We start from the raw sequence: 26,238 nt of genomic DNA, 5'->3' as shown, positions 1-26,238 counted from the left end.
AGTTGCAGGACTCCTCTGCCTCCTTTTTGGACATAAGCCTCTGTGATGTGAATTTTTTCTGCTCAACACTGTAATGATGAACATTATTTTGCTCATTCAAAACCAATGGGGCATTTGTTTGCATATTGCTTGTAAGATTGTATCAGGAAGCCAAGCTGTGTACAGTTAATACACACGTTTAGCACAGTCACAGAATCAGGTAAATAATCCAAGCTTTTCAGTTCACCTTTTAAGAGAAAGGAGGGCAAGCAGCTGCAAAATCTAACCTGATCAAAGACTAATGGTACACTGGTACCTCTACCCTGATAACAGTATTGTACTTCAGTCACTGTACCTTGCTTCACATGTGCCTTTCCATTTAGACACAAAAGCCTGTTGCCTTTTTAGGTCTTCAGTAATCCATAAGAAACCAAAAAGTAGAGTAGATGTTTAGAATACATCTTCTACAACATAGTTTATAAAGGGAACAGATACCTTATTTACCAAGGTTCCTGGAACCACTTACAGCAACAGTTCTAATAGAACCGTCTACATTTTATAAGCAAAAATGTTCCTCCTTGTACTGGATTAGCAGGTATTTAGTGGCTTTTGCTTTGACATATTCTCTATCTTCTCACAAATCTACCTTTCATTCTACAACTATGATATGCTTTCCCGTTGTGTTCCAAACATGCAAAGGACAGCTTCAGAAATCAGATTGGCCTTGGGTAGCTCTCAAAAGCAGTAAGCTTTTTGCTATCTAAACTGTTATCTACTTCCCTAATGTCTTACTAGCATATATACTTCATTAGCTTATTTACCCAGAGGACATAGTAATTTAGATAATTTTTTTCCTAAAAATATGCTTGTATTATTAATACAGTATCTCTTCCTTTCTTTTCTCTATTTGCTTACTGAACAATTTACCTCATTTTGTTCCAAAACCCCAAATTATTTTGTGTGCAAAATGAATGGTGTGGTGCAAAGCAATGCCAAATCCTGTAACAGTTGTGTCCAGACAGAGGTGTGCTGGAGTCCTAATGTCAATGCTGCCTTTATGTGCCACTCTTTATACTAACAACAGTATATCAGTTTTGGAAATTTTAGAACCCACAAATTGTCTGTTGCTGCTCTGGCAAGGTTACCATGACCTTTCTGTGTTTGAATTACGATATGGATGGGTTTATATCTCTGTTTACTAATTACTTTGAATTATGAATGTTATTATTAATTAAAAATGCAGGAGACTGCTAGTAGCATGCATCAGTACACACATGAACTAAAAATCTCAGTGTGGCTCCATAAATTACTGTGAAGCGTTCGGTTAAACCTCACTATTCCTGTCCTATACTCATTTGTTATGAACTTCCCTCTACCTTCTGTTTCTGTGCCTTTGAAATATTTTACTGAGAAATCTTCTTTAAGCTACACTTTGGATACACATTTATAATTGGGTAATAAGATGCAATGCAATCATGACACAATCCTCTTCTACTGCCTCCCCATCACCATTTCCCTCTCCTAGTTAATAAAGTAGACGCTCAGGGCAGTAATTTTGATGGAGGGTCAATGCAGATTTTGGCACATTTGCAGTAAAATATTTAGAACTATGAGGAACAAACAAGCATTAAATACCCCCCAAGTAAAAAATAAAATGTCTTTATTGTGTTCTATCTGTAATAGAGCCAAAGCAAACATGAAAATGATGTGGTCTAGCAGGAAGGCTGCTGAAGATAAGATTAACAGAAATCTAACACACATTTAAGTTTAGCTTATGTTCAGAGAGAATAAAGAAAAAAAAAAAAAGACAAAACTATCACATATTTCCAGAAACTAGTAACAAACTGACACAGTATGGGGGAATGTCCATAGAGACTGCCATTGACTTGCATTTGATGTTATTTTAAGGCACCAGATACAGTTACTCAGCCATACTAAGTTGTGGTGACCATTTACTTGATGCTCACTTCACAGACTAGTTTGTTAACTTGCAATGAGGTAGTGCATTAAGTGTTCCTTAAAAAAAAAAAAAAAAAAAAATCAAAAATCTCATGACTGAAACTGTCATGAGCTTCCACTGCACTTGGACTTACTTGCAAAGAGGGTCCCTTATCTGCTTCATGTTTTCACAGTATCTCCCTCCCAGGGCTGTCTTCATGTGTTATTTCACATGCCCAAGAATTGTGTATAACTGGAATAAATTGTGCTGGGGGTTTTGGGAGGTGTTAATTGTTTCAGAGCAGTTTTACTTCCCATCAGCAGACTTTATGCATTTTTTGCAAACTGATCATCTTGAAAAAGACTCTATAGAAGAACACGTTGCTGAGTGACCTGTAATGCTTAACACTGAGAAAGTGATTCAGTGGACTGGTTCTCCTTACGTGCAAGAAAGAGTTCCAAAGCTTGTCCTTGTGCTTTGGAAGTGAATGTCTCTCCTTGTTCAGATGATTGCTTCACATTTTTATACTGTTTTCACACATCCGTGTGTAAGCAAGGGTAGAGAAAATAAACATTAAAATAAATATTTGACATAATACAGGCTTCGGGCTGAGCCAAGCAGTAGATTATTTTCCATGTCCTTCATCTGCAAAGGTATAGGAACAAAGAATAACTACCAGTAATAGTACATAATAGCTGCTGCCATGGAAAATTTTCTGACTAGAAAGAGATCATGCTGGTTATTTGCCCTGCTGGTCACCCAAGAAATGGGATTTAAAAAAGTAAACTTCAACCAAAGTCTCTGTGAAGGTACAACTTGAAGGCAAATACTGAACACAAGAGGAAGGTGGACTTTTTTTTTTAAGCTACTGCATGGTATTTTTGACTATCTTAATATGATTTATTAATTGACTGCACATGATGATACAGAAGCATCTTGCATGATTCAAATGCTAATATTTGTACAAAATTAAACATGCTTGCTGTCTTGCAATTTACAAAAAGCTGTGAAAAAACTGTCAAAAAAGCATGCTATAATTTTTTAAATAATTAATTTGTTACATATTTTACTTTAAAATACAGATTTAAAGTGAAGTAAACATCATATGAGCAAAAATAAGTGTAAGACTAAAATTTGTGTCTTTTAAACTCACATTTCAGAAGTGCTTAATTTAAACCATGACCTTAAAATCTGTCAAGCTTGCCTCAACAAATCTAATTGTATCACAGAGAAGTGTTGTACAATGCACTGTCAACACCAGATATTCTACACATCAGTCCTGGAGACTGGAAGAAAAGAAAACTGATAAAACAATAATCCCATACTCTGTGTATGTATTGTTACAGTAAATCACAATAGAAAGTGGAACAAATTCCAAAACTTGTAGTAAAAGTTACTTTGGTTCTTAACATTCCACACAAAATGTAATTTCTGTTTAAGTATAAATATAATGAAAAAATATTAATATTGGTATGAAGCTATTTAATCCCTTAAAAGATCCCATGGAAAGTGCAACCCTTGAAGCAGCAGCACGCTTTAATTTTGGTATTAAAAAATCAACATAAGTCTCATCAGCTAGAAATTTCCCTGTGTTATTTGCGCAGACCCACACTTTAAGGATGCACCTGCTGGAGTTCCTAAAATTTCAGTAGCTCATACTTTTAATTAACTACCTCAGTGAAATCCATGCGTGGGCATAAAGACCGTCAGGAAGGACCTGATCACTCTTACATTTGTTCACATTATTGCAATTCTTCTGCCTTCCCAATATCAAACTAATACCCTTCAGCTGCTGGTGTAGCCAGGACTCCTCTGACAAGATGATTTCAGCCCAGCTGTGTTTAAATATCACAGCAGCAGTGCACTGCCAAGTTGTCAGATGGAAGGTATTAGCACAATCTTTCCCTGAGTATTTGCTCAGAGTTGTTTCATACACAAACTAGGTGGGAGTTATAGTTTATACCCAGGTCCTGGAATACAGACAATTTTCTTTCCTCCAGTTTCTGTAACCAGTTCTTAGGTACTGGATCTTTTATTTTTTAAAATACATATTTCCTGGGGTTGGTTGCCTTGGAACAACTTATATACAGGTAATGTGATAAAATCATCATATCATCTTGTCAACAAGTAAGAATACTTTTAAATAGAGATAAATACTTCCAAGCTTATTTTCACACAATGCTCCAATGCTTTGAATGTCAGATTGCTCACTAGGCTGTTGCATTGCATCTTAATATGCAACATGCACCCCTCTCCTCACAGTTTATAAGTGTAGGAATAAGATATGCAAACAATTGAAGTTCACACATCACTAGTTTCCCCACATAAAACTATGCACCCCTATGAGTGTAGGAGCCCAGAGAGAGGATGCCAAACAAGTTGGTCCATGCTCTAAAATCCTCTGTGGGACATAGGCCATCAGATGTGCTGTATGGCTTTTGATTTAGTGTAGAAGTTACTTCAATTTCCCCACACCAAAAATATATATCAGAATGCAGTCAAGCAAGTCTGCCAGCTCCCTTGCAACAGTCCAAATTTTGCATACAATTCTACGTTCAACCCATGTTTACTGAAGCATCAATTATAATACAATGGAACTAGTGACTGAAACTAAATAGAACATTCAGGCTGAACCTCCATTCAGCAAAGGCAAGGCAAGATCTGTGGCAACATACTCGCAAAAATTGTCTAACCCAACTGTTGCAAGATGTAGAATATGTAAACATTTTTTTAAGAAAGAGTATCCCTTGGTGTATTACAAGAGATTTAACTCATGAAACAGAGAGCACCCAACAAGCTCTAGGTGATGTCTCGGTGTTCTACCAAAAATTACTTTTTGGTAGAATTGTCTTGTTAAAGTTTAGGGCAGGACAGTCTCCAATGCACTCATTCCCAGAAGAGGCTAATTCTTTCTTCTCCTTGGGAAGAAGGATGCACCACTGTGGACAAAGTGGATGTCCCGTAGTGCACACCAAAAATGCAGAATTCAGGGGCCACAAGGACATCTGGCAGAACTCCCAAGATAAGGAAGAAACAAATGAAGACAGCTCAGTAAATGTGCTGAAATCGGCTCCCACTGGGTAACGGGTAATTCCGGCAGGGACAGATCCCGACAGCTCACAGAGCACCGACACAAAAACCCACAGCCAGAAGAAGGGAGAGAGGCTGAGCATGGGCTTCAGTAGCACGAGAGGTGAAAGAACCATTAACCAGCAGAAGACAGAATACTGATTAATAAGAGAACCACATGACTTGTAACTAATGAACACCAATCGCTCTGTTTGCTAAAACAGGAAAACGTTCCGATGGCTGGAGCGCCTCAGGACGGTGCAGCTCTGCGCGGGCGCTCGCTGCTCCTCAGCGCACGGATGCTCTCGGGCGTCCCTCGCTCCCGCTCGTTGCACGCCGGGCCATCGGCCTGCCCTTGCGGGCAGCAGCGGCAGCGCTGCCGGCCCGGCGGGCAGGAGCGAGGCGGCAGGGAACACGGAGCCCACAGGGGCCACCGGGAAAGGGAAGGCGGCTCCCAGCCGGCGCTTCCGCCGCCGTCACTTCCAGGTCGGGCGCTGGCAGCCGGCGGGCGGGCCGGGCCCCGCTCGCTGCCGGCCGCGAGGGGCCGGGCCGGGCTCGGGCCCCGCCGGCCGCCCGCGGAAGATGTGGGCGCAGGTGTGGGGGTTCCTGTACAACAGCTTCCTTCGGCTCTGGCTGAAGTGGGTCCTGCGGCTGCTGACCGGCAAGTGCGAGCTGCAGCGCCTCCTGGGCGGCGCGGAGGCGGGCGCGCTGCGCACGCTGAGCGTAGGTAATGGAGGGGCCGGGGCCGCGGCAGCGCCGTGGACAGCGGCGGCCACGGGATGCTTTAGCCTGGGAAAGACCTCCAGCATCATCGGTTCCAGCACTCACAGGAGCCTTTAGTGCGGGAAGGACCTCCAGCATCATCGGTTCCAGCCGTGTACCCGGCACCACTAAACCGTGCCTCCCAGTGCCACATCCGCGCATCCTTTAAATCCCTGCGGAATGGTGGTGACTGACCTGCTCTCCTGGGCAGCCTGTTCAGTGCTTGGCAGCCCTTTCGGTGGTGACATTTCCCCGCGTAGCCAACCTAAGCCTCCCCGGCACAACCTGAGGACGTTCCTCTCCTGTCGCTGGTCACCTGGAGAAGGGACCGACCCCTCCTGCCCACGCCTCCTTTCCAGGGGCTGTGGGCAGCGATCACGTCCCCCCTGAGCCTCTTGCTTTCTTACTGGAAACCAGTACCTGGCATGCATCCCCAGAATTGTACTTTCACTCTTCCTTTCATCACCGCTCTCCTATGAGAATTCTAAATCAATGCCAGAACTAATTTCCTTATCTACTTACTAAGGAAATTCCAGTGTCGTCAAAAAGTGAATCATGCCTTCTCCCCAAGAGTCTTCCCATCACTTTGTGTATATGCTGTTACCTTCCTTTACTAAAAAAATTCACATTGAATAGACATAAATGCATTTTTTAGATGTGAGGAAGGAGGAGTGATTTAACTTAAAGTGCTGCTCAATGTAGAATTCTGATCTAAAATAGCAATTCAAGAAACTACTTAACATTTGTGTGGTTTTACAGTAAATTGCAGAAGTGACCATACTTTCTTATTCTTCAGTAATAAACATGAAATACTGTCTGAGAACAGGAAAATATCAACTGATGTATTTCTCTCCTGACACCTTTTCAAATTTGTCTTTGTTTTATACATGTAATTGATGCTTTAAAAAATCCAAATCTACTTTCAGCATTGTACTGAAGAGTTATAAAAAGATCTGTGTAAATTAAGACATTCTCTTACCTGATAAACTGTTCATTGAAAGATTGATTAATTTTTATTACATGTATAAAAGGGATGTAAAATTTCATAATACATACTCAAGATACTTACATACTGACAATTATTTAAAACAGTTCAAATTAACAGTGAAATCTACTTTTTTTTCCATATTGCAGAACATTCACTGGAAGCATCAAAAAATAAGGTAAGAGTTACTAGAGGTGAAACTGTAATAAAACCTTTTTTCAGAGACAGATCTCAGAAAAATAAGACATGCATTTACTTTTTGAGAGGGACAAACTGTCGAGGAGTAAAGGACAGAGAGAAGAAAACTTGGAATTTTGTGTTGTGTGTTAGGTTTATTTAAAGTTTCTCAAAAATAATCCAATGTCCTTTCAAACATTTATATCATTGAAATCTCAGCTTTGACAGCTACTTGTCTCCTAATTCTGAAGAATTTTCTTGGCTGCACTTGTTTCAGTTGGATTAGGAAGAACAAATTTCAATTCAGCAGCTGAAAGCAAACAAGAACCTAGACCAAGCGACTCTCCAGCTTTGTATTTATTCTTTTTGCAACTCCTATGTAAACATTGTTTACAGCCTGACAAAGTACAACTCATGCTTTCATGTAATTATTGCTGATCGTTTTTATGCAGTTTGAGCCAGTGCATTGTAAGCATTTGCCTTAAACTGACCCTTTTCCTCTTATAGTAAATAATACACACAACAAATATACAGAAGCTAAGCAATAATAATAGATGATGTCTTCATTCCTCATGAAGTCCTTTACTGTGTTAACTGCCTAGGTTTTAAGAAATGCTGTACATGTTGAAGAAACTGAAGTGGAGAAGTGTGTCAAAGACATAATGAAAGAAAAGAGGATTGAACAGAAGGACACAAGGTGTGCTTGAAAACCTCTGTTCTCACTTGTTTGCATGTTCTTCCAGTTGCTTAACCTGATGCAATATTCATATTCAACACAAGTATTCGGAATGAAATCTGAAAATGAGGTGTGGTTATGTTCTCATGAGTTCTAGAAAATAAGTTGCAAAGTTTAATTCATGTGGATTTGGCATTGTATGTTTTGCAAATCCTTCCTGTTACTCCACATTTCTAACTAGTATGATCATTGCACAGGCTGATTACAAGAACTGTATAATTCCTTAGATATATTTGAGAGAATATAGAGATGCCCGATTAATACTTGGATTCATCTGCGTAAGTAATTAGTGACTGATAGGAAATAATCAACATTTATTCTTTTTCTCTTTTTTTTTTTTTTTTTTTTTTGTATGTAAGACAAAAAGTTTGGCGGTAGGTGAAATGTGGAGTTTTGTGTCATAACATATTTTAGCTTTTTTTTCCCCCATAATTGAAGATAACAGAGTCTGACTGCAGCACTGGAATCAGCTAGAGATGTTTAATGATGCTAAAGATGTGAAGATGTTAAAGTATGTACTTAACCACTATGCACTTAACCAGTATGCTGTAGTTTGTAAAGATACATATAAAGCACTCCCTAATTCTGCTGTTTACATTGCTTTAACATAGGAAAGGTAATTCAAGCTGTAATTTCGGGCTGAGTAGGCCTATTTAAAAACTTCTCTATGGTGTTTTGTTATTATTTCAGGTTTAAGACAAATTTGCATATATCCTTGCTACAGATATCAGGTTATAAAAAACTGTATTTGAATGTGGAAAACCTAAGGAAGGTCCCATATGATTCAGAAAATGAAGAACACGAGGAACAGTTAATTGAGGTGAAATAATTTTTTAAATACATGTGCTGTTTGTTTGGCTTTCCCCCCCCTCCAAATCCAACACCTTAAAAGAATTTATTGGTAGCATTCTTACCAGTTGGCCTATTTAAAGCTCTTTTCTACTTACAAACTGCAAAGCAGAACTGCAAATTACAAAACGACACCTTAAAATAAAAACCCAAAGAAAAAAAAATAAACTGGAGTAACTTGCAATGGAGTTATTTTGTGTGAAATCAGACATAACAACAATATATGTGTAGAAAAAGAGATTTGTGTTGTGTCACTGAAGAATCACTACTAAAAAGATTTATAACCTTATGCATACATCTAACTTTGTAAACTACTAATTACTAAAATAGACACTAATTTTTTCTTATTACTGTATCCCAGTCAATGTCAAGGAAGATGGTTTGATGCTGGAAGATAAAAACTATTTTCTTAGGACTTCATAATTATCTCAGCTTGCTATGGAAGCCCTTACACTGACATGTTAAATGAGTATTCATTGAGAGCTTATATTTCAGTTTATAGCTGTCTTAGTACAAAATGATGCATAAATTAATTTCTGAGGTAAAACAAGTATTTGTTTCTTTGGTATTCATACAGCATCTTTGTCTGTGAAGGGAAATTACCACATCTAATGTTAAATGTAATAACTTCTATAATTGCTGAAGTGAGCCATTGCAGCAGACTCCAGATTGCCACTAACAGAAAAAAGCAGCATGCAGATTGTACCCTGTTCCCTGGTGAATGGTTTCTAGTGTGCAGCAGCGAGTGTTCTGAATTATGTGACTTGGAATACTTGAGCAGCATAACATGGAAGTATATTTGTGCAGCTCTGGAATTTGCTGATGCCTCACGAGAACCTGAAGGCCAGAATCAGTAAACAGTGGTGTGACATTGGCTTCCAAGGCGAAGATCCCAAAACAGACTTCAGAGGAATGGGGCTGCTGGGCTTAGTGAATCTGGTGTAAGTGAAAAGAAGTATTTTGTTCTTTTTGTAACTAATTTTCAGTATCTGTATTTTCTCTAGTTAATGCTATTTTTAACAAAAACTGATTACAAGCAAATAGAAAGTAGTATGTTCAACATTTCTAGTGGCTGCACATTGTAACCATGTGATGTGATTGGGTAAGGACAAGAAGTAAGGGAAGGGACAGAAATTTGCCTAAGACACCTTATTGCTTTGTTGCCTTAGGATAGAGTTGGTAGGTTGTACCTAACTTGTCAAAAGCTTTAAAAAGTCCTGAATGTAAAAATTCCTACTATAATGAAAAATAGACAAGTTTACATATCTTTGGTAAGCTAACTTTTGGACTAAGTAGAACTTCATATTTGATGTCCAGATCATAATGGTTTTGGGTTTTTTACAGTATTAGTTCACACTGAATATAATTTATTTTGCTACCTTTTCCTTGGTTTACATTTTGTGCCATTTTCCAGGCTAGTTTTCACCTTTAGTTTAAAGCTACAGATTTTAATGTTGACATGAACACAGTATTTTTTTTTTTCTGAAGAATTTAAAATAATATTTTACACTGCCAGGTATTTTAGTAAGCATTACACCAATGAAGCTCGTCAGATCCTTTCTCGGTCAAATCACCCAAAGCTGGGGTAAGTAACTCTAGAATTTTTTCTGGCTGCTTGTATATAAAAACTTACATGAAGACTGCTGAACATGTGTCCAGAAAATAAAGAGGAAAATACACATGGGCTTTTTCCATTAAAGAATGAAAGAAAGGGTCAAAATAGAAAAGTGTGAGAAACCAAACACAGAAAGCAATTTCTAGCTGGGAACTAAGTGCAGACTTTTTTTTTCAGAATAGATTTGTTGGGACAAAAATGTTGCAAAATATCTTATTTAATATAGTAAATGCCTTTAACGTTGTAGTTTTATTTATATTAGACTTAGATTAGATTTAGAAATTCATACTTGTTTTTCATCTTCTTACTGATCCTGTGTTGGGATAGTACAGATTACCTCTTAAGGTCCTTTTCTTCCCTCTAGGTTTCGGCTCTGTAATAAGCATTTACAAACAGGTGGCTTGTTCAACTTTAAATTTGTTTTCTAAAACTTTGCATATTTAAGCATTTAGCTAATTTTACAGGGAAATAATGCTCTCAAACCAATCAGATATAATAATCTGATCCATCTAGCCCCTAGTTCACTTGATGACCTACCAAAAAACAGGAGCCCTTCATGACTTTGATTGTAAATAACATTACCCTGTGCAACTCTGTCATGAACAGGATATATACGATTTTTTGCTCAATTACATAAGTATATAATTGGCACAAAATAATTAACTTTTACTTTTTCTTCCTCTACAAACACTTTAACTGTTGTTTAATAATTTATATTATAATACTTTTTATACCATGCAACAGAAAACCAGATTCTTTCAGCTTGAATAACAGGTTGAAATAGCCATTCCATTTGCACTGCAACAATGTTTTTTACATCCAATTTTTAATATTCCAGCAGATCTAAGGATTTCAAATGAATAAGTTGAAGTCAGTATTGACTTTGCCATCTCAATATTACAATAACTTTTACGTGGTTGGATGTACCAGGGAATGGTCTGTAGAGTGGAATCAGCTCATCAACAAGTGTTACAGGAAAAAATTGGACTATCACAGCTATCCTAAAGCAGAGTGTGCCAGGGAACCTTTTAGGTCTTTCAGTCCATAATGTAAACCCATTATTTGTGTTGCAGATACTCCTATGCCATAGTTGGGATCAATCTGACAGAAATGGCATACAGTTTGCTCAAGAATGGTACTTTAAAGGGTCATCTCTACAACATGGTCTCTGGGTTGCCACAGATGGAGCACTTCCATCAGTTTTACTGTAAGTATCTACAGCTGCTCTAGTACTCAGGGTAGGCCACAACATAGAGTTTGGGCTCTTTGGAGTGCATTTCCACTCTTTCCTCATTAGCCAGAGCAACCTGTTTGTCTTCTGCATCAGGTATTGGAAACGCACCTGCTGCTTAAACATTGTGTCGCAGAAATGTACACTTAAGGATAATTTCTGTGGCTTTCTATATTTTAGATACTCCTGTCTGAAAACTCGGTATTTGCAGATTTATTTTTTTATTTATTATTACAGCATCCAAAAGCTTGCTGTAGATCAGAACAGGGACAGTTCTTCTTTTAAGGGGTCGAAGAGAGTCTAAAGGATCACTCTAGGACTGGCTGTATTTTATTTTCTTCACAGGTTATCTAGTTTATGAGTTTGACAAGTTCTGGTTTGAAGAGGAACCAGAAAGCATTATGCACTTCAACCAGTACAGAGAGAAGTTCCACGAAAAAATTAAGGGACTTCTGCTGGATTACAGTGTGGTACTGACCTTACAAGATACAAAGAAACCTTAATTCCTCTGCAGTATATGAGGTGCTGTATTAAAAATTGAGTGATGCATTTGGATGGAAATTTTGTGTGTTTCGCCAAAAACTGTCTAAAAATAGGACTTTTTTTTAATTAAAAAAAAAAAAAGAAAATTAGCAAAATTCAGTTAAGAAAGCTTGGACAATCAACCTCTGTTTACAGGTATTTTTATGCTATTCTCCAAAGGGCAGCTTTTTGAAAAAGAAGTGAAACAAAACCCAACCAACAAACCAACACAAAAAGCAACCCACAAATCTCAAGAACCTCTGGATTGTTGTTTTGCATTTTCTTTTCTATTTCTTGGTGCAGAAACATGAAGCATGTATTTATGCTGCACCATATTTTCTGTGAATGGGTTTGACTGTTAATGGTCTTTTAAAAGACAGTTTAAATTCAACTTTTGAAATTTGAATTTAAATTACAACCTTTTAATGTAATGGTTGAAGTTCAGATTTTAGTTGAAATTATTGTGGGTTTAGATTTTTTGTGTTCTTATTCCTTTATATGTCATTGATAGTTCAGTCAACAATGTTAAATTTCTTTGTTATTAAGAGGTCCTCAAAAGGAATGTATTATTTGGTTATAATTTTGGAAAAGAGGCTTAATCCATCAGCATATTGTACTTAATTGTATTCTAGTACTTACTAGAAATTGCTTCTAGAAAGGAAGTTTATGGATTTGTACCAGACAGTTCCTATGCTTGGAACAAGTTCAGTTTGCAAACGAACAAAAAGAACCATGTGTCATCAGCATGCGGATAAGATCCTCAGGCTAAAGCTACTCTTTCTGAAAGTATTCCTATTGTAAAAACTTCTGATTCTTTTTAATCTGACTTCACATGATGAGGATGATTGACTCAGAATCTGTTGTCAGCCCTTTCCTTTAGCAGCTAAAGGGGTATTCTTAGTGGGAGGTATAAGAGATTTACTTTAGCCTTTTTATAAATTTATAAAAAAACCCTTTATTGCAGCTGCAATCCTTATTTTGTAAAAATAACTTCACATCTGAGTACAAGTCTAAAAAAATGTATTTTCCTTGGAAGGGATGCAACTCTGATGTGTTCCTTAGTCTTGCCATCCTCAGACAATCTAATAGATAGAACTTCATGTCTATATTGTGACTAATTATTGCTTAGAGCAACTTTAAATGGATTTGGTATGACCATCACTTTGTTTTCTAAGACCTTCTATTAAATAAGTGCCTTCTGCTGTTTTCAACCAGCTTTTTATTTTGATTCTTCTAACTAGATCACAGCCTTAGAAACTTGAGTAATTTGAGAAATATTTTTTCACCTTATACCTAAATAGGTTACAGTGGCACAAAATGTGTATGTTGATACAAGCTTTCATATATCTTTTTTTAAACATCTCAGGTAACTAGTTAATTTCTAGTCAATGACTACTCCAGAACAGATTCCTGAAGAATATAAGCATTGAACACAATGAATGGAAGCATGAGGAAAAAAATGGAAAAGAAAAAAAAAAGACAACCCCTGTTTGTAATGAGTGTTATTACACTACATAAGTATGAAATATAATATGTAATACTGCATTTCTTGGAGATCATCAAAACCTACCTGGACATAGCCCTAAGCACCCTTCTTTAAGGGGCTGTGCTTAGGCAGGGGATTGGATTTGGTGATCCCCAGAGGTCCCTTCCCACCCCCATAATTCTGTGTAAGTAGTGACTTGTTGCACTGCATCCACCCTTGTGCTCTTGATCCCTTGAATGCAGGGATCTCTTGCTTGTGGGGAGGCTCCTGATCAGGGTACACAGTATATATGTATGGGGTAACACAGTTCTCTTTCCTTTTTATGATACCTTAGGTACAAACAAGGGTCAGACAAGTTGAATGTGTTCAGGATGTGGAAGGGTTCAGTCTCACCTCTGTTGGATTGATGCTGTACTACCAATATAAAAAAAAAACTCAAAAAACCCAACAAAACCAACACTGTGAGGATGCGCACAGGGAGAGTATTTATGGTTTGCCCTGGCTTGTTAACTGAATAGTTGAACTGATGAGATTAGATCCAAACTGACAATGGGATGCCCAGTTCTTTTGCTATCCCCTGTACGTGGATTCTGGAATACTCACCAATGAAGAGCTGAGGTCCTGTGGAGAGCATTCTGGGATTCAGGTCCTGTGGTGCAGCTCTGTTTCTCTGAGCTTTGCAGACTCTGGACACGCCAAAAATCCAAGGAAGGGAGTGGAAAGTGACCCAACCGGTTACTTTCTAGCCCTGTCTTCTTTTGAGTTTGTCTTCATTAGTAACTTTCTCTACTGTTTGTAGATCTCCTTTGCAAGCAACATGACTGACTTTTTGAATTCCAGAAGTGATCCCAATTATGTTTGGCAGCAGCAGCAAAGGAAGATGTTTTTTGTTTCCATCTACTGCCTGCCAGCTAGTTATAAAATTGTTTGAGCCATCTCTAAAGGCTCCCTTGAGTTATGTCTGCAAGCTTTTTTTCTTTTACTTTTTCTTTTTTCTTTTTTCTTTTTTCTTTTTTCTTTTTTCTTTTTTCTTTTTTCTTTTTTCTTTTTTCTTTTTTCTTTTTTCTTTTTTCTTTTTTCTTTTTTCTATTCCAGCAGTTGCAAAAGCAATCTACACCCTTGTCTTTCCAGCACTGAAACTTTCACTGGGCTCTTTGTTCACTGGGAGACTGACATTTACTTATTGCTGAGGCTTCTAAAGCCCAACCATAGAGTCTCAGGGTTCCTATCACACACCTGAGATGTTTTGGTGTCAAATGTAGTTCAAGCTTTTAGTAAGATGCATCTTTGCTAGTTTCTTTTCCTCTTAAATCAATGGGTGATGTGGGAAGTAAACTGGCAGTAAACCCAGACATCATTATGAGTGAGACATAAGGGAATACATTAGTTTGCATGTAATAATTAAGGTCAATGTTTATGTTAGGCTCCAGTGCACCTTCCTAGGAAACAGTTAGAATTTGCATGTGGTTTTGTATGATCAACTAGCCCAGTAATTCTGTCTAGGAGTCACTCACTATATGTAGACTAATACTGGCTGTCCCTGTTTGCACCCCTGGTACGTTAACTGTATTATGGTGGTAGCTAGAAAACTTATTGAAATAGGTAAAAATGTGTTTAGAGAAGGCAAGAACAATGCTTTACTAGTCAGTGGTATTTTATGGTAACTCTGTTGTAAGGTGACAATCCTAAGGTTATGGAAGACTGGAAATGGAGGTAGGCCACTTTTCTGCAAGTTGATATCATCTTGACCATCAGAATTTGTTCCTTACAGGTTATTCTAAGACTCTTATAAACTCAGTAAATTATTTATTAACTATCATGTTTTAAATACATATTCTCTTATTACAACTTGCAAGTGCTGTTAGTTTTCTAACTTGCTGCCTCTTTATAACATTCACTATGTGAAAGCTTGTATGCAATAGTATTTAAAAAATTTAAAACTGGAGACAAATTTTCTAAATTTGTTGTTGTTCCTGTAGCAAGTGTTCAACAAACTACTTTCACTTTTGTTGTTTAGTGTATGCTTGAAACATGGTGCCACTCTATGAACAAATTAATCTGGAGATAACCAGAAGTTTACTACAAGCAAATGTAAAAATCTAGTCTTTTACTAAGTAAACATACTGTTTCAGAAGTAATTAACTTGATTGGAAAGCCATCTGAAGACAGTGCTACAATAGGAAGAAAGAAACAATCTTTTTAAACTGGTTGTGTTTCAGTCATCTGATACAGCCATGTAAAGAATAGGACATTTTGTTCTAAAGGGCAATAGTAAAAGGGGCCAATTTAAACATCCCAGGTAAATAGTTTCAGACTTTCAGTCTTTAAAAACAAAACAGAAATGCAACAAAAATTAAACACATACACAGCTCCATTGGTTTTCCAGGTTTTCCGTCCTAGTTTAAATAAAATTTCACAAAAGAAATTATTTAGCCTTTTTTTTAGGAATTATGATGAAAAGGTTTATGTTTAGTTAGGTGAGAGTTGAGCAGTCAGTATCCTTGACAATACTGCTAGTGATGTGGTGAAGATGTAGCCTGTGCTTTCCTTCTGTCATTCCTGTTTGTGTTGTTGTAGCACCATGGTGACCCATCTTTGGACTGATGTTTCTCTTGCCAGCCTAGATCCTGTCTTTCTCTAGGGAATTAAAAACAACCCAGCCCAAGAAAACTTGTGGGCAGTTTCTTCTTACACTGTGCTTAGATAGCTGCGTACTAATAGGAATTCCTGTTTACCACAATATAAAAGCAATAACGTATACTGTGATGTCTATGTAATAGAGATGTTTACAATGGTAGCAAATAAAGAATGGGTTAGTCCAAAACATTGTCAGCAGTTGTGTCTTTGGCCTGCTAGAAAATGTAACAATTTTCAGTTTCATTCACCTGCATTGGGATATGAGTGAAAGCTTTATCCCATTTTTTTCTTTGCCCCATCCTCCTAACTCACCTCCAGCTTGCCAAGAGCTCTATCTTGGTTCTCGGTCCTGCTATGCAGATGGGCTGCTGTACTCTGCTGCAAGTGGTAGAGGTTTATTACTGCTTTGTTTCAGTTGCTTATAAAATCTTCACTTGAAAAGAAGCTGCCTCAAGCTTAAAAAAAAAAAAAAAGCAAAAAAAATTTTTTTTGAAAATCCACAACAGAAAAAAAGCTCCTACCAAATCCAAACTCCCCAAAAACCCATAACAATGACTTTATTTGAAGGACGTGGAAGTTGACTCTCAGAGGCAAATCAAAATCTGAGCATTATTGCTCAGGAGGAACAAAATTTAAAAGCTGGAGAACCACTCTGGAGATATAAACTCTCAAGTGTTGCTGGTTTATTGTTTTTTTTTTCAGATTCTGTATCTTCTGGCATGCCTTCATACAAGCTATGTTAAATAATTTACTTGGGTTTTTTTAGTTTATTTGTATCTCTCAGGCAGCCTTTATTTCTCCTCCTGAATTCTGAAGAACAAGTGCTTCTGTTAATGGAAGAGCCATTCCATGAGAACTACAATATCTCACCCATAGTGATTTTTTATTTCTGCAGAAGCACAGAAGAGGCCCTGCCATTACAGGAACATCCCAGTCCTCCAAACTCTGAATGTCAAGTTGATCAGTTATGCAAATGTGTTATTTTAGAAAATAGGACAAGCAAGCAGCTATTCAGGAAATTAAACTGAGATCTCTACCACAGGAATGAGAAGAACCAAATCTTAATTGTCTTCTGAAGTGACATACTTTTGAGGTATCTGCCACCATTTATCAGGAACATTTTGCACTGCTGTTAAGACTAAGCTGTATTTCACAGCTTGTATTCCCAGCTCTGAGCCACTTTTGCAGAGTGACGCTGCTGCTATCAGCACATATTGCAATTTTCTATTATTTACCATTTCCAGTGTAATGTTCACTGCCACATTTTTATTATTTGCTGTCAGGCCAATTTCTGTCTTTGCTATTGAATAAATCAGCATTTTAAATTGTGGCAGTTGTAGCTGGGATAGATGTAATTTTCTTCACAGAGGCTGTATGGGGCTGTGTTTTGGATTTGTACTCTACATACGGTACAGATAATGCAGATGTTTTTGTTATTGCTGAGCAGGGCTTACACAGAGCCAAGACCTTTTCTGCTTTTTGTGGTGCCACACTGGAGCAAGTTGGGGGGGTCTGGAAGAGTGGAAGGAGACACAGCCTGGACAGGTGAGCCCAACTGACCAAAGGGATATTCCAGACCATGTGACATCATGCTCAGAATATAAAGTGAGGAGGAGAGCAAGGGGGCACATTTGGAGTGATGGTGTTTGTCTTCACAAGAAACATGTGATGGGGCCCTGCTCTCCTGGAGATGACTGAACAGCTGCCTGCCCATGGGAAAGCAGGGAATTCATTCCTTGTTTTGCTTTGCTTCTGTGTGTGGCTTCTGGTTTCCCTGTTAAACTGTCTTTATCTCAACCCATGGGTTTTCAGGCTTTTACCCTTCCAATTCACTCCCTCATCCTGCTGGTGGGAGAGGGAGAGAGTGGGTGCCTAGGGCTTGGTGGCTGCCTGGAGTTAAATGATGTTTAAAGTCACAATTGCAGCTTGAAGTACATAATGCTTTACTCAGACAATCTTCTAGTTGAAAGAAACACAAATAGAATAGAAGGAATGTTTTTTCTAATGAGAGGATAAAGCTCAGTAACAGATAAAACTGCTTCACTTTCAGTCTCACCATAACACTCCTGCTCAGCTAAACTGGTGAGCTCTAGTCACAGACCTGTCTTTTCCCTCAGCACCAGGAGTTGACACCAGGATTTGAAGGAACACTGGAACCTCATAGACTAACCAAGACAACTCCCATGCACACTCTGCCAAAGGCTAAGCTGACCTACCAACTCATACACAATTCCTCAGTATTTTCTCATTTGTTCAAAATGTTTTGCTCTATGCCCAACTAGTCCATGTTTCTTACCAAAATGGGTACAACACATGCTTTTTACTGTTCATACCTAATTTCTGATAAAAGGTGTCTTCTAGCTACAGCATTCCTTGTTATACTGGATTACCAAGACCTGGAGCAGACTGGGCACGACAGGGATGCCAGAAGTTTGCAAAGCAGGCCACGTGCCACCCAAAGCTGTCGAGCTGTTCTCCCTGCCTTTAATACACTGGGACAGCCTTCTCTGACCTACTGCTTCCACATTCAAAAAGCTGTAGAATTAGTGTTTATGCAGCAGCTTTGTTTTGTTGCTCTAAGTATTCTGATGGAATTAAAACTCTTCCTGATGCTTTTTTGTCAGTTACTGTATTGGCAGCTACTGCTGGCAAACCCAGTTATCACAGTTCCATTCTGATGCTGCAGAATTAAAGGTTAGTAATGAAGGCCCTCTGACAGGCCCTTCTCCAGAAGCTTGTGGAGTACCTAGCAGGTACCAGACCTGGCTACACAGCCTTCCAAGCAAAAGCAGTTTTTGCCTGACCCAAGCTGCTCCTGTTGTCTCCAATTCCTTACGTGCCACACCATATATCCTACACCAGCCTTCACCATCTGAATTCATGACACAACACCTGACTTCTACTGTAACAGAAACTCCATAATCATTGTCTAAGAACTCATAAAGTGCTTTTCTCTTTGCAACACTTTTGATGTAATTTTTCCAGTAGGTTTAATCACACAATGAACTTCTTATCTGTGTTACACAACTCATATAAGAAATGTTTGCAAGTCTCAATCCTCAGATCTAGCACCCAGAACTCAGGAGCTGCAAGATGCTACAATGAAGGAGGTAAATACCACAGAACTTCCAGCTCAGGTGTTAACAGCTTCTAAAAGCTAAAAGACAGACTGGAAGAAAAGCCATAAAGAAATATTCTTCTCAAGTTCTTTTTTTTTTTTTTTTTTTTATAAATTGCAGTAGTTCTATATAAAATAACCTACAAAAAAGCTCTATATCTAAAAATAGTAGCCCCAACTGAACTCAATTCACAGAATAAATAGATTGCATTTCCAAGCACAAAAAAGCACAAGACATAGGTACTTCTGAAGTCATACTCACTTTCTGTGTAGCACACCTGCACATACAGTAAGCCTTTAAAAATACTTATATTTTCCCAAAAGTTTCACACCATTGTATGTAGCTTTCTCTTCACCAGCTCCCACACTGCTACAAAAGAACAGGGCACAGCAGATCTTGTCATCAAATAGGCAACTTCCAGGTGGTCAAGACCTGGAAGTTGCCTATTTAATGACAAGTGAGCAGCCTCATCCTAACAAGCGTGGAAAGATCAGCTCACCTAGCTACTACCTATAGCACTGCCATTCTTAAAGAGGACCTGGCTCACACCTGGGAGCTTTGCTGATGTGATCAGGAGGGTAAGGAAGGCTACTAGAGCAAAACAAAAAAAATTTGCCTTGTAAACTGGCTCACGTTACACCAGAGATCCACTTGTGGATGCCTCTTCTTGTTACAGGAGCCCGAACAGCAAAATAATTCTTGTCATCCCCTGCCGTGTGGGTGGGAACAAAGCTGACAAGCCCTTAAAAGAAAAATGTTTTGGAGCTGTGCCCTCTGTGTCCCTAGGGGTTTGTGTAAGCTTGCTGATAGGCTTAAGTTCACTTTAACATAACAGACACCTTAAAGAGAAATATTTTAGGGATCTGCAAACTTAAAAAGGTCAGTAGTCTACTTAAGGATGTTAATTCTTAGTGCTGAAGACTTACATGACAGCTTATCCAGCTGCCATACATTGTAATAAAGGACCCCACTCTGGCCCTGGTATCTTAAATTGAAACAAAGTAGTAGCATTCAAAAATGGTGATATTGGCTTCAGATTAGTATCATTATTTGATACACACATAAACCCATCCACAGTCACAGCAGAAAGGCTACAGTGTTTTTTCATACTGTTATCAGTAACTAACATTTCCCTGTGTAATAAAGGACAACCACCTCATTTTCCCTCTAGCATGACTTTAATAGTTAAAAATCAAATCTGTGCAGAGTGTACTTTATTTGTTCACATTACCTATTTGTGGTTAAAAACCACTTAATCTGACAGTTTAAAAGCATTCTTTTAAAACAAAAGAATTAAACAGCTTGTGCTAAAAAAATCTGCAAGTTATATGGATGCAGTATTGTACAAGAGTATAAAAATCAACAGTATTCTACAGAAAATATTCTCAAAACAGCAAATAAAGATTAGACATGTAGGCATGATCCTGAAATAAACAAATATGAATTAAAAACAGTTAAAAAATCTAAAAAAAAAAAAAAAAAAAAAATCCCAAATACCTGTATAAAAAAAGCAAGGATTCAAAGTGCAGGTGCTCCAGTTTTCATTTTAACATATTATTCAGTAATTAAATACAGGATACTATTTATTTCATATAAAGTGACAGTGTTCTCAGTAAGATTTAAACATTCAGTTACATTATCTTGCAGATTTTTTTTCATTACTGCTGCTTTACACTGTAGTAACAGGCTTTATTTTCTTAATCTAACAAGGATATAATAGGTTGGTGGTAAAGGTTAGTTTTAAGAACTAAGCTATATTTGCTGTAGATCCAGCCTTAGAAGCAGATATATATACTTTTTTCTCCCCAAGCTTTTAAAAACAGACTTCAAATTTTGAAAAGAGACTCTACCAATCTGTTCTGGGACCTGCATACACTGTCTTTGGAGAACACCAGCAAAGCTTCCAACCCACTGGTTAGGAATACAGCCCTGGGCAGGGTCATGCTGGAGATCTTCCTTTGGTGACCCCAGCTGGGAAAGGGCTTTCTCTCTGCTGAACCCAGGGAAAGGCAAATGGGCAGAAACAATTATTCACATTTGCCTGATGTGGCAGCTAGGTTGGGATGGACTTCTCACTTTCACCTGAGAATACCAGTCTCAGGCAGAGGAAGTTAGGAGCCAGGCAGGTGTCACTGAAGTGATCTTTCATCTATTCAGAAAAGTAAAATCAATGCCTCTTTGGAAAAAAAATATACAAAATAAAATTATGCTTCAAGGATGTTGCCTGGAACTTATTTTCACCTGAGGTCCTTTTCAGGTTGACAGTGTCCCTTTAAATTTTAGGTTCTTCACATGTTGTTTTCCCCCCCCCCAAGTATCAGATCTCTATATATGTCTATTTTAAAATGCTCATAAATATTGGCATTAGGTTTACATTTAGAAATTAAGAACTAATCTTTACCATTATACACAGACAGCAATATTAGTAATACACACACTTCACTGACAAGCATTTTTTTTCTGTATTTTGAGTAAAATTTGCATGTGTAACATTTCCCACAGAAAGAGTGATTATACTTGAAGATAGCTATGTTTGCACCCCAACATTTTCACATTAGTGAAAACAACTATGTTTTGAAGATACCAGGGCCTCTGCCAGGTACTAATAAATAGAGAATAAAAAGAAAAAATTAAATAAAAAACCCGATTGCCTTTTATCCCGACATAGTAGAGATTTCATAGTCGCTGGCCGAGGTTATTGGTTTACCCCTCATCCTGATGTTTTTAGCATTGGTAATCCTAGCCATCATGGACACAGGCTTGTCAAAGTACCTGACCAGCGCTGGCTCAGTCAAAAGGGAGGCTAAAAATTGTTCAAAGGTGATGGCCCAGTCCCTGTCAATGCTCGTGCTCCTGCGCAGGGCAGGGGCGTGGTTGCTCCGCACCAGAACCGTGTCTTCCCCGATGTCCTCGCAGTGCAGCTTCTCCTCCTCGTGTGAGCCTGCGCTCAGCACCGAGTAGGAGGACATGGAACTGTCGTCTTTCGTGTCGTCATCGGAAATGAGCATGGAAGAACAGGCTCCATTGTCCCTAGGAGAAGAGTCTTCCAGCTTAATGTCTTCCATCTGCATGCCCAGGGCACTGTCGGTGCCAGCGGCCTCCTCCTCGCTGGCCACGAGGCTGCCCCGGAATGCCTTGTGCTGCTCCAGGGGGTACTGCTGGTGCTCCTTCTTCTGGAAGAGCTCGCTCGGAATGGCTTTGCTGCAGCTGTTGCTGCTGTCCGTGTCGCTGGCGGGCTGCATTGTGAAGAGCTTCCCAACCTCCCCGATCTCCAGGAGCAAGCTTGTCACGGCAGCTGTCGCATGGTACAGGTCCTGCTCGTTGGGGTCTTCACTGAACATGTTGTACATCGTCTTGCACAGCTCAATGAACTGCCCCTAAACACAGGGGGAGGGAACAGTAACAAGAGCAGGAAAAAATCATGCTGACATCTTCCAAATCAGTTTTAAAAGTCTGGGATAGAGGCAGGGCACAAAAGTTTATGTGACTAAACTGAAATTTGAAATAATTCAGGTGCGGTTTAGGAAGCATTTTCTATGACTGGGCAGTCAGATATGTTGTATCTCTCAAAGGTATTTAGAATAAATTATTGGATGTTTTGTCCAACATATCACAAATACATTTCTCTGCAGCCACAGGAGGGCAACAGAGGGTGAGCGGTGAGACAGTTTACATTCATTTTGGTGGATTTTCTTGTAGGATTTTCTTGTTTCTAAGTAAAACTAAGGATTTGCTAAAACTGATGAGAAGTAATGAAAAAATGAAGACCTGCAGTACTCCTTAGCTGACAGGTGTAATACAAGTCTTTTGAAATTCAAAACTGATAAATTAGATGGGAGGACTTGCTCAGGGCTACCTTAAGTAAGAATCATTGTTCTACAGGAAAGAAACCTTCCCTACATGCTCTGGAGGAAACAGCTATCCCAATGGGTCTCCTCCTCCTCTGCAGCTGTGGATCTGAGAGGATTGAGACTAGCAGTACTAATTACAAAACATAAAATACTACTTCTCAGGTTATGCTCATTAGACATTAAGACCTGGCTGGTGATATCAACTCAGTGTCACATCCTTTGTTTAGAGATCAAAATAGTATGTTTTACCATTCCTATATGTGTGTATCTCATTTATGGGATGTTTTGGGAGCTGAATGCCAGTTAAAGTATTTGTAAACAATAAACTTCTACAATCGGCTGACTGCTACTTTGGCAAAAAAGTATCTGCTCAAAATAAAACCTTTGTTCAGTGTTAATACATTGAATATTTATATATATGTGAAGAAAGTTTAAATATAATGGAAAATATGTGGCAGCAGAAGTACCTGATTCAGCTTGGGTAAGTCCTTTGTGTTTTTTCCTTTGGATTTATTCTCTTGGCTCCATATTCTCAGGTAATTTCGATTCTCTTGTGAGCTCTTCTTGCCTATTGCCAACAAATTACCCAGAGATGGAGGAAAAAGTCCATGAAGAAACATTAAATTATCACCTTTAGTCCCCGTTTTCAAAAGGAGCATCTTTATATGAAATGAAAGCCATAACTCACATGGAGACACCAAGCATACCTTTGTCTGTTTTCAGACTCACTGTAACAAACCCATCATCTACTCCATGTTTGTTCCTGCTGTCTAGGCCAACAACTAGGAAGTGGAGGGGCAGGGGGAGAGAGAGAGATCAGTGTGGGTTTAGATACAGACATTTTTTTCATGCGTACAGTGTAAAATAACAAAATGTTTACAAATATTTACAAACTCTGCAAAAAAGCAGAGTAAAAATTACAGAAACAAATGATTTTTGCTTACTCTTAAAACCTGCCCATAAATTCAATTTGATTTATAGTATCACTACTTAGGCTGGCACAACCTTAGATTTTGCCCACATAGTACAATGATTAACCCATGATAACACAACACACCTCCTAGCATGATACATGTTTGATGATTATACTAGTGCATCTTCTTTTGCCTCTCAGGACTTGAAATTGCCATTTATAGACTATGAACTCTTACCTGTATTTTCAAAAAACTTTCCTCCCACTTATAACCTGAAGGATGGGTTATATTTTTCTTAAATTAAAAAGAAACAAGAAAGAGAAAGCCAATTAAAGCAGCAGTGAAGAGATGCTGGCTCTCGTTAGGGCATATAAGATTTCAAACTGCTGAACTACATTTTGATGTATCTTTTGCTCTCGGTGTTTTAGAATATTTTAAGTTCTGATCCCAATACGTCTTGAAAGCCAATCTATTAATTCTTATTCTCCACAGAATTACTTCTACTACTATTACGGCATTATTCTGCAATGAACAATTCAGGGAGACTCCGAGTGTACACATACCTGCACCTCTCAAGATATCAACACATATACCAAAGTTCATACTTCCTTTTACAAATAATTCTTTGTTAACAAAGTTTAATCCAATTAAAAAGTAGCTCATGTTGATTGAAATGCATTGCCTCATCTTTTCATGCCTGAGACAAAAGATGCCTACCGTGTGTACAGTCTGGTGTGATGTCCTCAAAAAAGTACTGAGTAGCTTCAAAAGCAGAGTCTGGCTCTTCTTGCTCAGGGGATGGATCTAAGCAACATAGTAAGATTCTTTCATTAAAAATTTCACTCTTCAATTAAAAACTGAAATATATTTCCAGTGATGCATTTAGAATGTCAGTTTCTACAAGTAAAAGTATGAGTGTGATGGGCAAGGAATCATCTCTTTTTAACTCACAGAAGATTAACAACTGGACCTGAATTGTTTCCTTCCCAACATCCAATACTGACTCACAAGGAGCTGTTTGCTTCCAGAGGCTGGCTTACCCATCTTCCCATGCCTACTTCCATTACTTTCTTCTGTGCAGCTCAGTGTGTCCTAAGCAGGGCTTGCTCTCTCTTTCCTACCTGGAAATAATCTGTCATCATTTGGTATGAGCTTGCCAGTCCCCAAATATGAGAAGCTGCATTCTTAAAAGCAGATATTTTTTGTAATAGTTCAATTTCTTTTTTAATGTTAAGTATTTTAAGTATTTTTTCCCATTTAAATTACTGAATCACGCAGGCCTACCTCCAAGCAAACCCAGCTGGGAGCAATCAGCAATGTTCAAAGCATACAAAGGTGAATGTCCTCTCAAAGTTTCTAGATATGTTTACCACAGCATGTATATGTACACAAGAATTAAACTACCCAAGCAGTAGCAATGTTCTCAAAGTGCAGTTTCAGTAAGGACAGCAGTAGGTTTTTTTATGGCATTTGAGTGACAAGCCAGAGAGGACAAAGTTCCAGTATAGAATTTTCAGAACTGTTCTGAGGTGTTTTCATCCCCTCCCCACCCGGAACTGCTTCTCTCACTTAGCTGAGTCCAGGTTTGTACAGCTCCCTAGAAAACACTTCTATGAAATCATCTAGAGTTTCCCTCTCCAAACAGCTCTGTCACCTCAGAGGGGAAACCAAGAAGAAAGCCTGGAGACAGAAATGAGGAGCCAGGACATGAAGGAACATTTCAAACTAGCTTAATTTTCAAAGTCTTAAATAGTGGTAACATATGGTAACATCTGTTGAAGAACACTGCATTCATGCCTGGAGGATATCACCAACCCCAGCTTAACAGGCAAGAGATATTTATATGTTTGTGGAGGGAGCAATTAAAGGCTGTGAGGGTGCTTTCAGACTTTCCAGATCTGTCTGGTTAGAGTAGAAGCTTCCTTATTTTACTGCTGCATAAACAGCTCCTCCAATAATTCCCACAAATTAATTTTTAATTGGGAAAGCCAGTCATAAACAACTCTGCTCCAAATTCCTGTTCTCAGGAAAACAAGAGCTATTTTAACATCACTTACCGGGCAAAACATGCATTTTATACAGTAGCTTCAGCTTCTCTGTAAGATCTCCATGGCATGCTGCACCTAAACAACATTACATGCATCACATTACTAGTCAGCATTCCGTGCCATTTTATTCATTACAGCCACAATGTTTTGGTTTAGAAGCTGCTACATTTACTCGGGGAAGTACTGTACCCATTTAAAGCTCAAGATCATAAGGCAGTCACTAGACTTCTAAGAACATAAGTAAAAACAGCAAGAGAACACAGACAAATCTACCCTGAATTTTATACTTCAATCTTGCATCCTTTATTAAATGCCTGTT

At 38.5% G+C, this 26,238-nt stretch overlaps 2 protein-coding genes across 2 annotated transcripts in view; one reads left to right on the top strand and one right to left on the bottom strand.

Moving 5' to 3' along the window:
• Nucleotides 1-5,506: 5,506 nt before the first annotated feature.
• On the top strand, nt 5,507-16,174 carry ELMOD2 (ELMO domain containing 2). Its single transcript, XM_021526496.2, has 8 exons — nt 5,507-5,714; nt 6,884-6,912; nt 7,514-7,608; nt 8,338-8,467; nt 9,304-9,437; nt 10,013-10,081; nt 11,185-11,318; nt 11,688-16,174. The coding sequence occupies exons 1-8, from the start codon at nt 5,570-5,572 to the stop codon at nt 11,843-11,845; spliced, it is 894 nt and encodes a 297-aa protein (XP_021382171.1). The 5' UTR covers nt 5,507-5,569; the 3' UTR covers nt 11,846-16,174.
• Nucleotides 16,175-20,265: 4,091 nt separating this feature from the next.
• TBC1D9 (TBC1 domain family member 9) overlaps nt 20,266-26,238 on the bottom strand; it is a 45,923-nt gene continuing 39,950 nt past the window's right edge. Inside the window, exons 17-21 of the mRNA XM_021526497.3 lie at nt 25,929-25,994; nt 24,589-24,675; nt 23,665-23,739; nt 23,425-23,525; nt 20,266-22,483 (exon numbers count right to left, since the gene is read on the bottom strand). Of these exons, the coding sequence (XP_021382172.2) occupies nt 21,761-22,483; nt 23,425-23,525; nt 23,665-23,739; nt 24,589-24,675; nt 25,929-25,994 (1,052 nt within the window). The 3' untranslated portion in view covers nt 20,266-21,760. The remainder of the gene's footprint in view (nt 22,484-23,424; nt 23,526-23,664; nt 23,740-24,588; nt 24,676-25,928; nt 25,995-26,238) is intronic.

Source organism: Lonchura striata, chromosome 4, assembly GCF_046129695.1.
Source record: "Lonchura striata isolate bLonStr1 chromosome 4, bLonStr1.mat, whole genome shotgun sequence".
NCBI lineage: Eukaryota > Metazoa > Chordata > Aves > Passeriformes > Estrildidae > Lonchura > Lonchura striata.
Note: the sequence above shows the minus strand (reverse complement) of the source record. Positions and strands in the feature narration are given on the sequence as shown.